At 40.6% G+C, this 14,441-nt stretch overlaps 2 protein-coding genes across 2 annotated transcripts in view; one reads left to right on the forward strand and one right to left on the reverse strand.

Moving 5' to 3' along the window:
* dhcr7 (7-dehydrocholesterol reductase) overlaps nucleotides 1–2,101 on the reverse strand; it is a 155,538-nt gene extending 153,437 nt beyond the window's left edge. The window contains exon 1 of the mRNA XM_072717816.1: nucleotides 2,090–2,101. The gene's annotated coding sequence lies outside the window, so the exon portion shown is untranslated. The remainder of the gene's footprint in view (nucleotides 1–2,089) is intronic.
* nlrc5 (NLR family, CARD domain containing 5) overlaps nucleotides 1–14,441 on the forward strand; it is a 39,184-nt gene that overhangs the window by 19,967 nt on the left and 4,776 nt on the right. Inside the window, exons 22-39 of the mRNA XM_023819829.2 lie at nucleotides 129–200; nucleotides 307–390; nucleotides 2,542–2,625; nucleotides 3,292–3,375; nucleotides 3,491–3,580; nucleotides 3,789–3,854; nucleotides 3,993–4,076; nucleotides 4,264–4,347; nucleotides 4,441–4,527; nucleotides 5,983–6,069; nucleotides 6,344–6,424; nucleotides 6,664–6,705; nucleotides 9,774–9,857; nucleotides 10,378–10,461; nucleotides 11,684–11,767; nucleotides 11,879–11,962; nucleotides 12,120–12,206; nucleotides 12,450–12,533. Coding sequence (XP_023675597.2) covers nucleotides 129–200; nucleotides 307–390; nucleotides 2,542–2,625; nucleotides 3,292–3,375; nucleotides 3,491–3,580; nucleotides 3,789–3,854; nucleotides 3,993–4,076; nucleotides 4,264–4,347; nucleotides 4,441–4,527; nucleotides 5,983–6,069; nucleotides 6,344–6,424; nucleotides 6,664–6,705; nucleotides 9,774–9,857; nucleotides 10,378–10,461; nucleotides 11,684–11,767; nucleotides 11,879–11,962; nucleotides 12,120–12,206; nucleotides 12,450–12,533 — 1,452 coding nt within the window. The remainder of the gene's footprint in view (nucleotides 1–128; nucleotides 201–306; nucleotides 391–2,541; nucleotides 2,626–3,291; nucleotides 3,376–3,490; nucleotides 3,581–3,788; nucleotides 3,855–3,992; nucleotides 4,077–4,263; nucleotides 4,348–4,440; nucleotides 4,528–5,982; nucleotides 6,070–6,343; nucleotides 6,425–6,663; nucleotides 6,706–9,773; nucleotides 9,858–10,377; nucleotides 10,462–11,683; nucleotides 11,768–11,878; nucleotides 11,963–12,119; nucleotides 12,207–12,449; nucleotides 12,534–14,441) is intronic.

Consider the following 14,441-nt stretch of genomic DNA (forward strand, 5'->3'; position numbering starts at 1 on the left):
TTCACAGACAGCGTAGTCTGCAAAGAGCAAGTTGAGGGAGGCATAAGGACAATTTCCCCATAGGGATCAGTAAAAGTATCAATTATTATCATTTCCACTGGTCTCATTATATGTCAATATCTTTCCAGCAAACCCCTAAGGAACGTAATGCATTCCACCCAAAAACCTGAAAATGGGTTCCTCCTATACAAGAAATTCAGGTAAAGCAGTCATTGCACCCAATCAAAGAAAAAGTCAATCTTGATCACACCTGTCCTTCATACTGTAGCATTTCTTTAACTCAAAGAATGTTTCTCTATGCTACAGTCTTCGGTGCTCTTGTATCCTTCCTAACAACATGGATGAACTCTGCAGGAGACTGTCAGCATGCTCAAGCTTAGTGCAGCTAGAGTGAGTATAACAGCCACTGTGAACCAATCAGCAGCCTCAAAAACGCTGTTACTCAAACGTGGGAAGTCAAGGGTTTGATGTTGTTTAAACAGCTTTTTAAATATTCTTTTTATTCTTAAATATTTTTCTGATTTGAAAAATGTGTTTGTGAAGATTTAGGTGGCATACAGGTCTCCATTTCTGTGAAAATGTTAGGATTAAGTAAAATTGTATTTCGTTAAAGTGGGATGAATAACATGCTTCACTCTGCATGGACAGGTAACTAGCTAACCGTATTAGCACACGGAGGTGACACAAGTACAGTGGTCTGCAATACGTCAACCTCAAGCTACTAGTAGTCTAAAGAACACTTACTATACACACGCACCGACATATGTATATATCTATATACAGTGGTACCTCGGTTCTCGAACTCACCAGAACTCGGATTTCTTGAAAGTCGAACAAACCAGTTTGACCTAGAACTCGATCTGAATATCAGAAGTCGAACCGTGAACGCTGACCTAATACAAATTGTACACGCCAGGAAATGAGTCATACTACAGTGCAATTCTTACTTGAATGCCTTCTTCACAGACTGGACGATTAACCAAATAAAGCAGCGCAACATTACAGTAACTAACAATAAATAAACCACTAACTTATGTGTACTTGTCCGCCGGCCCTCCATAAAAGGAAGGGAAATAAAGGGGAATGGGGTGGTTTTGGCCCAAAAACTGATAAAAAGGGATGTTGGGGAAAAAAAAACAGTCCAATTGGCAATTAGCAGGAGTAGGTGCAGAAAAGTTGTAAAGTTTATTAACAAAATAATAATGAAATGATGGCGCAAAAAAAAAAAAAACATCCACCAGGAAAACCATCTACATTAAAGAAAACCAAACACAGGTTTAAAACCACAACCTCACAGCAAGCTGCCCCCCCCCCTTTCTCTCTCCTGGCCTTCACCTTTACCACCTCACCTACCTGGAACCTACCACCTGTTCAGGTGTGCATGGAGTGAGCTGCGCAAAGATAAAACACAAAATTAACTCATAACAAACCAAACAAGCCATGGCAGCTATGTTTGACCTCCCACCATGCCTCTGCATTTGGCTGCATTCTCATAAGGGCTACATAATTACTAACTGGTAATCTTTGATATTCCTCCCCCCACCTAGTATAACTCAAATTAGCAGCGCCCAAACTCCCCCTGCTAAGAGGACCTAATAATCACCCAAACCTGTCTTCACTCTCCCTAATGAGCAGCTGACTTCCCTGCCTTCACAGCAGCAGCACAACCGACCACCATATACACAGCTAACTCCCCTAGATAAAGAAAATACAGAACAATTATATTTAATAAACAAACCATATAAATAAGGCAATTGAATCCAGTGAAAAGGAAAAAAAAGTAACCTTTTCACAGTACTATTAGAGCATTTATTTTGATATTCGGGAGAAATAGCAGATTACGCATCGGAACTGCCTGGGATACATACAGTATGTCATGCGTGTAACTAAACTCTTCAGCCAATAAGGGCAAAGGTGTGTCGTCACAGAGGCGGTTCCAGTTTGTGCAGCCGGGTGAGAGGTCGCAATGCATCTAACCGTAATGCATTGCCTCAGGATCAGAATGCGTTGCTTTAAGCCAGCGCTGTAAGCAAGTCGAATGCACCCAATGACCGGACTGGGGAAGCAAACTGAAACGTGGACTTAATACAGAGGACTAATGACAGCAACCAGAAACAGCTGATCACATGGGGATCCCACACGAGGTTAACGAGGGGGCGTGGCACACGGAAGGAGCGGAAGATTAGAGCAGGACAGGGGTAATGTTGGGATAAGATCTTTATCATTTTGGAAGCCATTAAGAAACAAATGCTTTTCTTGTTTTATCCTGTTCATTTTGTGTTTAAATGCTAAAAAAAAAAAAAACATATTTAGGTGTAATTTTGGGGGGCCGGGAACCAATTAATTGGTTTTCCATTATTTCTTATGGGAAAAATTCAATCAGAACTCAAACTTTTTAAGATTCGATCCGGAGTCCGGAACGGATTAAGTTCGAGAACTGAGGTACCACTGTACATTATAAAAAAAAAACAATAAATAAACAAACAAACAAATGAGTAAATACAAATAAAAGAAAATAAAAGTTTTTTGCTTCCATTACAGCTTCAGTGGTGGTTCCCTGGAGCAAAGGTCCATACTGAATGTTCTGACGCACCTGCCTCAGATGACTACACTGAAGCTGCTAAAGTGAGACCTCTGGCTCCTGCTTGCAGTCCTTTTAGTGTCGGTGGTCAGTCACTGATACAATGGTTCCTTATTCCTGAAATATATTGCTTTTACAATTTAATTTAATTTAATTTAACAAAATTATCATTTTAAGGTTAAGTGACTAATTATGGGATAGCATGGTGGTGCAGTGTTGCCTCACACTTCCAGAGTTAGGGGTTCAAACCCAGCCCCGAGTACATAAGTGTGGAGTTTGGCTATTCTCCTTGTGTTGTTGTGTTTACTTGTGTGACCAATTGCCCATAACATGTAAGTTTATGCCTTGTGAAGAATTGGCATGGACTGTAGGTCAGAGGTGTTTAAACTGTGGGTCACACCCCGTAGTGGGATGCAAAGGAATTTTGGTGGGGCGGATGAGGGGAAGAACCCGAGAACTATATGGGAGGGGGGGGGGCAAACCTTTAGAAGTATTAAAAATAATGTGAACACATTATATGTCTGTACATATATCATAGTATCATGTAAAAATGCTAATATTTCATTTAATACCCCATTTTTTCCTGCTTTAATGTTAATGATACGACATCAAAGCTATTCCATCAAGAACGTATGAATGATTTCTTTGCACAACTTCAAAAATATGTATTTAGTGGGCATTCTGGATGTATGTGGTCTCTCCTGTTTCAGTTTGTCTGATAATAAGCTGAGAGACGATGGTGTAAAACCCTTTGCACAGTTTGACAGAGAACATCGGGCTTCTACCTTGGTGAGGTGAGATGATTTTTTTTCAAGGTATTTATGGTGCTTAGTTGCCTTTGTCTTTTGATGTGTCCCTTGAGTTTTGAGTTTTATTATGATTTTATGGATGTTTTTATTCTCTCTGTAGTCTCAACCATAATAAAATGACCGTTGATGGAGCTTTGTACCTGGCGATCGGCATGACCACATGTGCACATTTGCACAGAGTTGAAGTAAGGTGAGGCAGCCATCCACAGTCCAGTCACACTCAGATTAATCATGCCATTTGTTTCACTTTTGGTCTTAATCGCTACTGCATTTTTGTGTGGCATTGAAGTATAGTCTGTTTGTATAGTGGGTGTGATCTGGCTGCAAGATCTGTGGTTCTGGCCTGTAATTGAATTGCTTATTTGTTGCATGCTGTGGACGTGGCCTTTAATCAACAGTCTGGGTGAGGAAGACAGAGCTGTTGTTCATCTTGCTCCAGATCACAGTTGTGACAAATCCCTGAGGTATGGCTGTAGGCAAATGACCCTGTTTTGTTCTTTTATTATCATGCATGTGATGGAGGGTAGATCATAGGAGGTTTAAAAGCATTGATCTGGTTGATCACTTTTCGTTTTTTAATGCTTGACTCTGTCCCCTCCCAGCCTTAGAAATTGCAAATTTGAGGTTACCCACCTCCAGATGCTGGCTGGAATTCTACACTCCTGCCGCCAGCTGGTGGAGCTGGAGTGAGTATGTAGGAGAAATGAGCACATTGCTGTGACGTCACTGTAAATACGTCTTTGGTTGTGTAAAGACAGGCGAGTGATGCTTGATGATGATGGTATTGGAAAGTATGATGCCAGTAACTATGGTGACAATTTTGGTCAGAAATGAGATGAAAGTGATAGTGATGATGGTGGTATCTCCATCCAGCTTGTCCTGTAACGACCTGCCAGCTGGAGCCATGGAAACCCTGCAGAAAACACTGAGTTCACTGAATGCACTGAGAAGACTGGAGTGAGCATTTAAATGTGTATACACACACGTGCAGACAAAAACATGCAGACATGAACATGCAGGAAAAAAGTCAGATGCATGCTTTGCTTCTAGGATCCGAAACTGTGGGTTGAGTCAGCGGGATATTGAGGCCCTGCTACTGGAGGAGTTGGATTGTAGTGAAAGGCAACTGGAAATCAGGTAGGTGTGTGTGTGTGAGCGGGTTTACCTATCCTTATGGGGACACAATGTCCCCATAACGTGATAAATATATCCGTTTTCCATAAGGGAAAACTCTATTTTATAAAAATCGGTGACTGCTATGAAAAAACTAAAAATGCAAAAACTGTTGTATTTTGTTTGGTTACTTATGGTTAGGGTAGGGTAGGGGTTAAGTTTCCAGTTTTTGACTCCGTTTGCCTCTACCAATCATAAGATACATATAAGTTTAATATTGGGATTAATTTTCTTAATTAAACGCTATTTGCACATTGGCGAAAGTTGTCCACCGTCTGTGTTTATTTGGTAAGCAGATTGGCTATTATCGTACCGAAAATTGTAGTATTACTGTCGTGCCGTATGCGGGACGCGGAGCGGAGACAGAGGAGTGGCCGTCAGGAAATCGGAAAACACGGGGTTTAATTTTAATTAATTTATTTATTTATTTATTTTTAAATTTAAAATAATAATTAAAAAAAAAACTGCAGGCAAGAAAACACGGAGTGACATTACAATGACTGGACTGGGGAAACAAACTGAAACGCGGACTAAATACACAGGACTAATGACAACAACCAGAAACAGCTGATCACACGGGGATTCCACACGAGGTTAACGAGGGGGCGTGGCACACGGAAGGAGCGGACGATCGGGGCAGGACAATTACTATCTGAAACTGCATGATCATCAAATCAAAGCAAACTTGTGGGTTTTGGAAAATTTTCTTGTGGTACTGGAAAAGTTTTGGAAAAGTCATGGAAATGTATTCTGCCAGAGCTGGGGGAACCCTGATGTGAGCAGGTATACCTTACTTTATCAGGACACAATGTCCCCACAACGTGATGAATACCAGTTTTTTACCCCTAAAGGAAAACTCAATTTAATAAAAATCTGTGACTCAAAAAAAAAACCTCAAATAGTATTTTGCTTGGTAACTTATGGTCAAGGTTAGGGCTGGGTAGGGGTTGTGTTTGTCATTGCTGAGATTAGGGTTTTTCCCATAGAATTGAATGGAAAGTCCCCAAGATATAATTATTAACTTCTGTGTGTGTGTGTGTGTGTGTGTGTGTGTGTGTGTGTGTGTGTGTGTGTATGTGTGTGTGTGTGTGTATGTGAACAAAAACCATGCATATACTGCCAGTTCTGTCACTAATTTCTCAGTAATATCTTACCATCAGCTGAGGTTTGTGTTCAGCATCATTTTCGGTTCTAGAGTCTCTTTAGGGCAGCTTCAGCCTTCGTATCTTTTATCTCAGCCCCCCAGAAAAATATTTTTTCTAAAGCCTTTTAGCGACTTGTGCTGTGTTTTCATATACATTTTGTACGTTTCACTTTCTTTCCAGGTGTAGGAGTCCTAGTCAGTTGTGTTGCTGATTGCTGTCATGAAAAAAGCAAATTGTCATTGTTTGCTGTTATTTCCACATTTCCCCTGGGCAGGGTGGAGGAGCCGTGGGTCATGGGGCAAGCAGCTGTCAGCCTCATTTCCTTTTGTCTTGACCTCACCTCCAACATACAGCAAATCAGGTGAGGTTTACTTAAGAACCTATAGCATGCATTGCCCCCTTTTCACCACAGAAATATTGCTGAAAATATTGCAGTTTCCTTTTTCTTCTTTAAAAAGGCCAAGCAGCTCTGCAGCCAGTTAGCAACTATAGAAAATGTATTAATATTTAAGCACTCTATATAGCATCAAAGACAGAAGAAGCTCCAGTGCTTCCATACAACTGGTCGCACTGGGTGCATCCTTGCCATGTGCATAGCTGTAGATCCCCCTAATGAAAAGTTTCTATTTCCACAGGGTGAATGGAACTACTGTAAACATCACACTGGGGACAAGATATGCACAAGGAAAGCTTTGTTCAGACACACTAATGCCAAGGTAAAAGGGAATGTTTGTCAAAAGTGTCACATGTGTCAGTGATTGCATAACATTTGTCCTGAGTGTTAGTTTGAATACTATCTGTAAAGCTTACAGACTTACAGGCATCTGTACTAAACCATGATGGGATTATATCTGCTCATAACTGTGTTAGGGTTACATGTCCTTTGTACTGAGCTGTGTTAGTTTGTGAACTGTGTTATTAAAATGAGGAATACTTATTTTCTCTTGTCCCTTAGAATGGGCAATGGAAAACTGGCCTCTGCTGTGAAATGCATTGGGTAAGTTTATAATAATGTGTATATTTTTGGCTCTGATGACCTGGGTCCTAGCAGTGACATTTGGTTTTACTTTCGTTTCATCATTGTGATTTCACAGGGTGTAACGCTCTCATTACCATGTTGCGCACTACTGACCTCTGCTGGTAGATGTGTATTTTTACATTCTTCAGGCAGTTCAGCACAGAGATTTATAAGACTTCATAAAACCCACCAGCTTTCACTTTCTTTGCATTGGGGGTGCCATGGGGGGTCCACTGATAGCACTGTTGACTCAGATCTTGAGAGCTGGAGTTTCAAACCGTCTTCCTGCACTAGGTATATGGACTTTGCATGTCACCTTGTGTGGGGCAGATTTCATCCAGCTAATCTGGTTTCCTCCTGCAGTCCAAAGACATGCATTTAGGCTAATTAGCATCTATAAGATGCCCATAGAGTATGATATGTGTGCCCTGGGACGGACTGGTACCCATCAAGGGTGTGTGCCAGCTGTGTACCATGAGCTTCCTGGAACAGGCCCAGGTACCATCTATGGCCCTGAACAAAATAAATGGTTAGAACAGTGTTTCCCAACCCAATCCTCGGGGAACAACAGACAGTACATGTTTTTCTCCCTCCCAGCTCCCAGCCAATCAGGAACACCGAATACTTGGTACAGGTGTGCTGGGAGCTGAGAGGGAGCAAAAACATGGACTGTCCAGGGTTCCCCGAGGACTGGGTTGGGAAACACTGGATTAGAAGATGGATGTATTATGCATGTTTCTGGGTTTTATACTTGATTATATTATTTACATATTATTTATTAAAGGTGAGATTAGACGGTAATTTATTGACATTTAGAGGACAGTTAGGAATAAAGTTACATTGTATAAAACAAGATAATGAGAGCGGACATTTTAAAATGTAAATAAAGCACCAACACAGTTGAAGAGGCATGGGAATTTTTCAAAAGCACATTGTTGCAAGTGCAAGAGGACTTCATACCTGTTTCCAGCAAAACTAAATCTAGGAAACGACAACCAAGGTGGTTTACTAAGGAAATTAAGAATAAAGTCAGGAGGAAAAGGGCTCTGTTCCACAACTGGAAAATAACTAATGATTTCAAAATCAAGCAGGAGTATCTAAGTCTACAGGCAGAGTTAAAAAATGACATTAGGCTATCAAAGAGGGATGTAGCAAGAAAAATTGCATTGGAGGCTAAGCATGACAGTAAAGGTTTCTTCCAATATTTTAACTCCAAGAGAGCACTAAAAGCTGAAATCACTAATTTGCAGGATAGTAAGGGCCTTATAATTGATAACGAAATTGATATGGTAAACGAGTTTAATGATTATTTTTCAAGGGTGTTCACAATAGAGAACACAAGTAACTTACCACCAATTAATACGAATACAGCATCATCTATGACCAATATATGTATAACTGAGGTTGATGTGATACTAAGCCTAGCTAAACTCAAAATAAATAAATCGCAGGGGCCTGATGGCATCTTACCTTTAGTCTTGAAAGAGATGAGGGATATTATTAGCCAACCTTTGACTTTAATATTCCAGAAATCGTTATCTGCGGGTGTGGTACCATCAGATTGGAAGCATGCTAATATAACACCCATATTCAAAAAAGGGGATAGAAGTAATCCAGCAAACTATAGGCCAATCAGTTTAACTAGCATTACTGGAAAAATAATGGAAGCTATAATTCAAGTGAAAATGGTAGATTACCTAGATGCAAATAACATTATAAAGGATAGCCAACATGGATTTAGGAGAGGTAGATCCTGCTTAACGAATCTGCTTGAGTTCTTTGAGGAAGCTACAAGTGAAATTGATCACAAAAAGGCCTATGATGTGATTTACTTAGATTTCCAGAAAGCCTTTGATGTTGTCCCCCACAAACGGCTCTTGTTAAAGCTTAAAGCTGCAGGAATTTTAGGAACTGTGGCAGCTTGGATCAAAAACTGGCTAACTGATAGGAAGCAGCGAGTAGTTATTAGAGGCACTATGTCACAGTGGGCCTCCGTTTATAGTGGGGTACCGCAGGGTTCAATTTTAGGACCACTATTGTTCCTAATTTACATTAATGATATTGACACGAATACATACAGTAAACTGGTTAAATTTGCAGACGACACTAAGGTGGGCGGGGTAGCAGATACTAATCTAGCAGCAGAGAGGCTTCAACGGGATCTGGATTTAATTAGCGAATGGGCTGATACCTGGCAGATGAAATTTAACACAGATAAATGTAAGGTAATCCATGCAGGGAGCAGAAATATACAGTACAGATATTTTATGGGTTCCACTGAAATAAAGGTAGCTGATTACGAGAAAGATCTCGGTATGTATGTTGATGCTTCCATGTCCCACTCTCGCCAATGTGGGGAAGTAATAAAAAAAGCCGAACAGAATGTTGGGTTATATCTCTAGATGTGTGGAGTTTAAGTCAAGGGAGGTGATGTTACACTTATATAATTCCTTGGTAAGACCCCACCTAGAATACTGTGTGCAGGTTTGGTCACCATACCTCAAGAAGGACATTGCTGCCTTAGAAAAGGTGCAACGAAGAGCTACGAGAATGATTCCTGGTCTTAGAGGAATGTCTTACGAGGAGAGGTTAACGGAACTGAATCTGTTCAGCCTTGAGCAAAGGAGACTAAGGGGGGATATGATTCAGGTCTATAAGATTCTAACGGGTCTGGATGCTGTTCAGCCAAATGACTATTTCAATATTAGTCTAAATACTAGAACTCGTGGCCATAAGTGGAAATTAGCGGGAGAACATTTTAAAACAAATTTGAGGAAGCACTTCTTTACACAGCGTGTAGTCAGAGTATGGAATAGTCTTCCTGCTATTGTAGTGGAAGCTAAAACCATGGGTTCCTTTAAATCAGAGCTAGATAAGATTTTAACAACTCTGAGCTATTAGCTAAGTTCTCCCCAAACGAGCTTGATGGGCCGAATGGCCTCCTCTCGTTTGTAAATTTCTTATGTTCTTATGTTCTTATGTTCAAAGAGACTGTTGTTTGTTCTGCTCTCTGGTGTCTCACTGATTAAATCTGTGTCCTCGCACAGGCTGGTGAACTGCTCTCTCCAAGGTCAGCACCTCGCATTCCTGCACCGCATGAGGCAGCGATGTGCCCAGCTTGTGGAGCTAGAGTAAGTGTGGATTAAGCGGGTGTTTGGTGGAAGCACAGCTTTGCAGGCTGTTCTTCTGTGTGCAGGATTTATTCCACACTCCAAATAGTGAGTGTGCCCTGCATTGGGTCAGCATCCCATCCTTGCCTCCTTTTAGGTTCCACGCCTTGTGTCCTGTGTCAAAGGTGGAAATATCATGTCCAGAAAATAAAAATCCAGACCAAGATTTTGTTTCAACTGACCAGTTCAGTATAAAGAGTCAGTCACACAGTACTCAACTGGTTGGTTGAAACAAAATCTTGATCTGAATTTTTACTTTCTGGACCTGAACTTTCCACCTCTGTCTGGTGTTGCCTAGGATAGGCGCCAGGCCCTTCTTGACCTAGAAATTCAAAAAGCAGCCCCTAGACAGAGAAAATGCATTATATTTGGCTGCAGGTGTAAATGTCTATTTTGTCCCATGCTCTTATGTAATGTTATGTACTCTCAATCTAAGTTTGTAAAAACAGTAGAACATATTTTGTTTTCGTCTTTTGTCAAGTTTGTCCCAGAATGATATTGATATAGAAGGGGCAGAGATTCTGTCATCCCTTCTTCCTGATTTGCAGAATCTCAGAAAGCTCAGGTGAGTGATGTCTGAAACGGAGTTACCAAATAGTATCGACACACTTGTCTGTTCTGGGAATATACAATAAACATGTAGAATCCTTATTTAGACGTGATATTGTGGCAGATGGTACATGCAACATGAGGGTTTTAACAGGATTTGGCTCACATGTCTGGCTCAGGCAGACAAATTACATTCAGCAAAAAAAAGAAGCTTTATTTGGGAATTATGAATGTACACTCCATATACTGCAGGCGGTAACTGTAGTCCATTCTACTAAATATTTAGGTTTACATTCCATGTCTACATCACACTAGGCAAACAAGAAACATTTAAATGTATAAGAATGTAGAATTTACTATATTACGTAATATTATGCAATAGTAAGACCTCATCTAGAATACAGTGGTACCTTGGTTTACGAGCATAATTCGTTCCGGAAACATGCTTGTAATCCAAAGCACTCATATATCAAAGCGAATTTTCCCATTAGAAATAATGGAAACTCATATGATCCGTTCCACAACTCAAAAATATTCGTATAATAATTATTAATACAAAATATAAAGTAAAAATACGTGTCGACTGAGACCGAGCATGGGAGACGATTACCCACAATTCCGCAGTGTGAGAAAGCGAATAACTATTGGTTCAGTTGTGATGACGTGCGCTCGGCTTCAAAACAAGAAGCGCACACATGCGCTTCCTGTTTTGAAGCCGAGTGCACGTAAAAACAAGAAAAACAAGGAGCGCATGTGTGCCATATGATTTTTGATGATACTTGGCGCTTGTAAACCAGGACTTGCTCGGTTTCCAAGTCAAAATTTATTAAAGATCTTTGCTCGTCTTGCGGAACACTCGTAAACCGCGTTACTCGTAATCCGAGGTTCCACTGTACTGTGTATAACTTTGCTCAAGAGTGAGTTCAGCGAAGTGCAAAGATAGTGACTACAGGGGTACTACTGAAGGATCAGACAATGGTGATTAATCAGCTTACACTAATCAACAGCCCTGGTGGTTACAGTACTGGCAGTAGTGATTCATGAACATGAGGCTGCAAATAGAAATGATGTTGTCACCATTTTAGATAAGAACAATTCAAAATGATTCATTATGTAAAGTGTGGTACAGCAACAGGGTGGAGTGAGTAATCTACTCTGCTTAGATGAGGTGAATGGGTCAGGATCTTTTTGTAGTGGAGGATAAGGTCACGTATTGACCTCTGTGTATCTGCCCCCAGGCTTGAGTACAAAGAGGCTGTGCAAGGTCAAGTTCGGATCCTAACCATTGGCTTGTCTAAGTCTGCCAGCTTGGAGGATCTAAGGTGAATAGTCATACTGATTTTTACATCACTATTAGAATAGTAATTGTATGGACTGGTTCAATTGTGTCCAGTAAAAACTGGTCCTGGTTTGATACTGCTGTCTCACACCAGCTTGGCTCACCATGTGATTGATGACGACTCAGCTGCTGCCTTGGCAACAACACTACCAGGACTGCCACGACTCCGGGCCATCAAGTAATAGCTCCTCCCCTGCCATGAATCGATTGGTCAGGTCACGGAAGAAATGTTACTACTCAGCCAATCACAAAAAAGACCAGGGTCTTTCTTGATTTTTGTCTTTATATTGTGTTTTCATTCTTTCTGCTGACTAGTGTCTCTCCCTTCTCTTCAGTCTATCACATTGCTCAAACTTGACCACTGTTGGAGCACGCCACCTTGTAACTGGACTGACCAACTGCCGCTTTGTAGAAGACGTCAGGTGCGTCCATTGGTCTTCCTGTGATTACTGCATCTCAGTTCCTGGATGATGGATTAGCTGCTAATGCACTTAATTTTTTCACCAAACTATTTTTAAATGGTTTAACCGTGGCAAATTCCAACTTCTACAACAGGAAAAAAATTCTTAACTATTCAAGCATGCCCTTAATCACGTCAAGTAGAATCTCGCCATTCCATTGACCTGCAGTGAACATGGTATCCTCCTCTGTCCTCGTACTTCCAGCTTGAAGGGCCTGCAGCTAGAGGAAGAGGCTCTGGTACATCTGGCTTCTGAGCTCCCAAATATAGCCTCTGTTAGACGACTCATGTGAGTAGCGATTATCCGCCTTCAGCTTCTGGCGCCAATATGATGAAAGATGGCACCAAGAGAAGCTACTGTTGTGCTTTGTCACTGTTTGTTTGTTTGATTGATTTTTGTGAAATCATTTGTTTTGTTTTTTTACAAATTGTCTGTCTTCTACCAAAGTTCTTATTTTAATTGGAGACACGCTTCAGTCTGATGTTCATCAAAATATTGATTTTCCAACCAAAGTATTACTAAAAAAGTTACTATGGGACACTTAACCTCATAACCGGGACAGGAATACTGTACTTTGGAGTACAGTATAGAAGATGTGGCTTTCCTGTGGGCTTGAATCTCTGCATTGTATGGTTACTCAGAAATAAAATGGACAAGGAGGTTAGAAGATACAGAATCCAGTTATATCAGACTTAGATTATTGTCTCAGATCGGCTTTCTGCATAATGGAAACATACCTACAAATGTATAATTCATCTGGATGTCTCCCATGGTATCTTCCTTTTTGAGCTGACTGTGGTGCAGATCAAAGTAAGCAGAAGACTGCTTGGTATGATAAGATCACAGTTTTCTGGTGTTGGAAAGTTTATTCCTGAGAATTTGCATCCTGTTATCCTGAGAATCATAAATATCTCTCATCCGGCTAATATGAATTCAGTATTAAAAAAAACTTTGGCCAACCTGAAACAGCAAATGAAGTAAAGAATCATCCAAGCTCTACACTTATAATATCGGGTGACCTTAGTTCCATAACAATGAACAATGAAATTTCTCAATTTTGCTTTCTCTTTTGCACACAGCTTTGAAGAAGAAAAAAAAACGTATGCTCGATAATTCTGTGTAAAAATAAAGAAACATAACGTATAGACATGGTAATAAATTGGTCGGTGAATATGACGATTAACATGGTAAATATTGCAGTGGAAAAATTAATAAATAGATATTGATAGAAATAGGTATTAAATTGTCACAGTTAAACATTGATTCAATAATTTAAGTTCATCACCAGTCTGCTGAAGAATAACAAAACAGGATGTGGCTGCTTCTTCACTTTTCTGACTTCCTTATTATTTGCGCCAAACATGGGTGAGACCATGTATTAGAAGGGGTGAATTACCTGCCTTTGCACTGCTAAAATTACTATCTATAGCAGGGTTATTCAACTCACGGTCCTCGAGGTCCGAGCACTGCTGGTTTTCCAGCCTTCCTTTACCTGTCAGTCAGGTGTGAAGCCTCTGACCAATCAGAATCAGTAATGATTAAACAACTGCCTGGGAGAACTGAAAACACGGCCTGGATTTGGAATTGAGGTCCAGAGTTGAAGAACCCTGATCTATAGCTTAGCACTATTTGTGGTGATTGACTTCAGGAAACACCCATTTCCATGCCCCCCCCCCAACAATCAACAATGCAGTTGTGAGCCAAGTGAACAACCCAGGATGTGGTGGCAGTACTCACACATGCATGCCTGTGGGCAATTTAGTAACTCCAGTTATCTTCAGCATGTTTTTGGAGTGTGGGGGAAACTGGAGTACCTGGAGGAAACCCCATGGTGACCAAAGGAAAACATTCAAACTCCACACACGTGGCAGAGACTTGAACCCCTATGTCACTGTGTCACCCCTCATAACCTACTTCTAACCTAACCATAATCCTCTACCACAGCAAATTAAATTTGTATTAACATCTGCTTAATGGTGATATAGAGAAACATCTCACTACTTTACCCCTCGTCCTTCTTATGTACCTGTCTAGGTTTTTTTGTGTGCAGTGCACGGTTCATGTGATTACATGTACTGTTACTGAATATACGGTATGTTCTTTGCATCCTGCACCAAATGAACCAGAAAAAATCCCTTGTACATGCACAGTGTTTGGTGCATAAAGCTGATTCTGATTCCAACGAGCAGAAGGAGC

The sequence above is a fragment of the Paramormyrops kingsleyae genome, chromosome 11 (assembly GCF_048594095.1).
Source record: "Paramormyrops kingsleyae isolate MSU_618 chromosome 11, PKINGS_0.4, whole genome shotgun sequence".
NCBI lineage: Eukaryota > Metazoa > Chordata > Actinopteri > Osteoglossiformes > Mormyridae > Paramormyrops > Paramormyrops kingsleyae.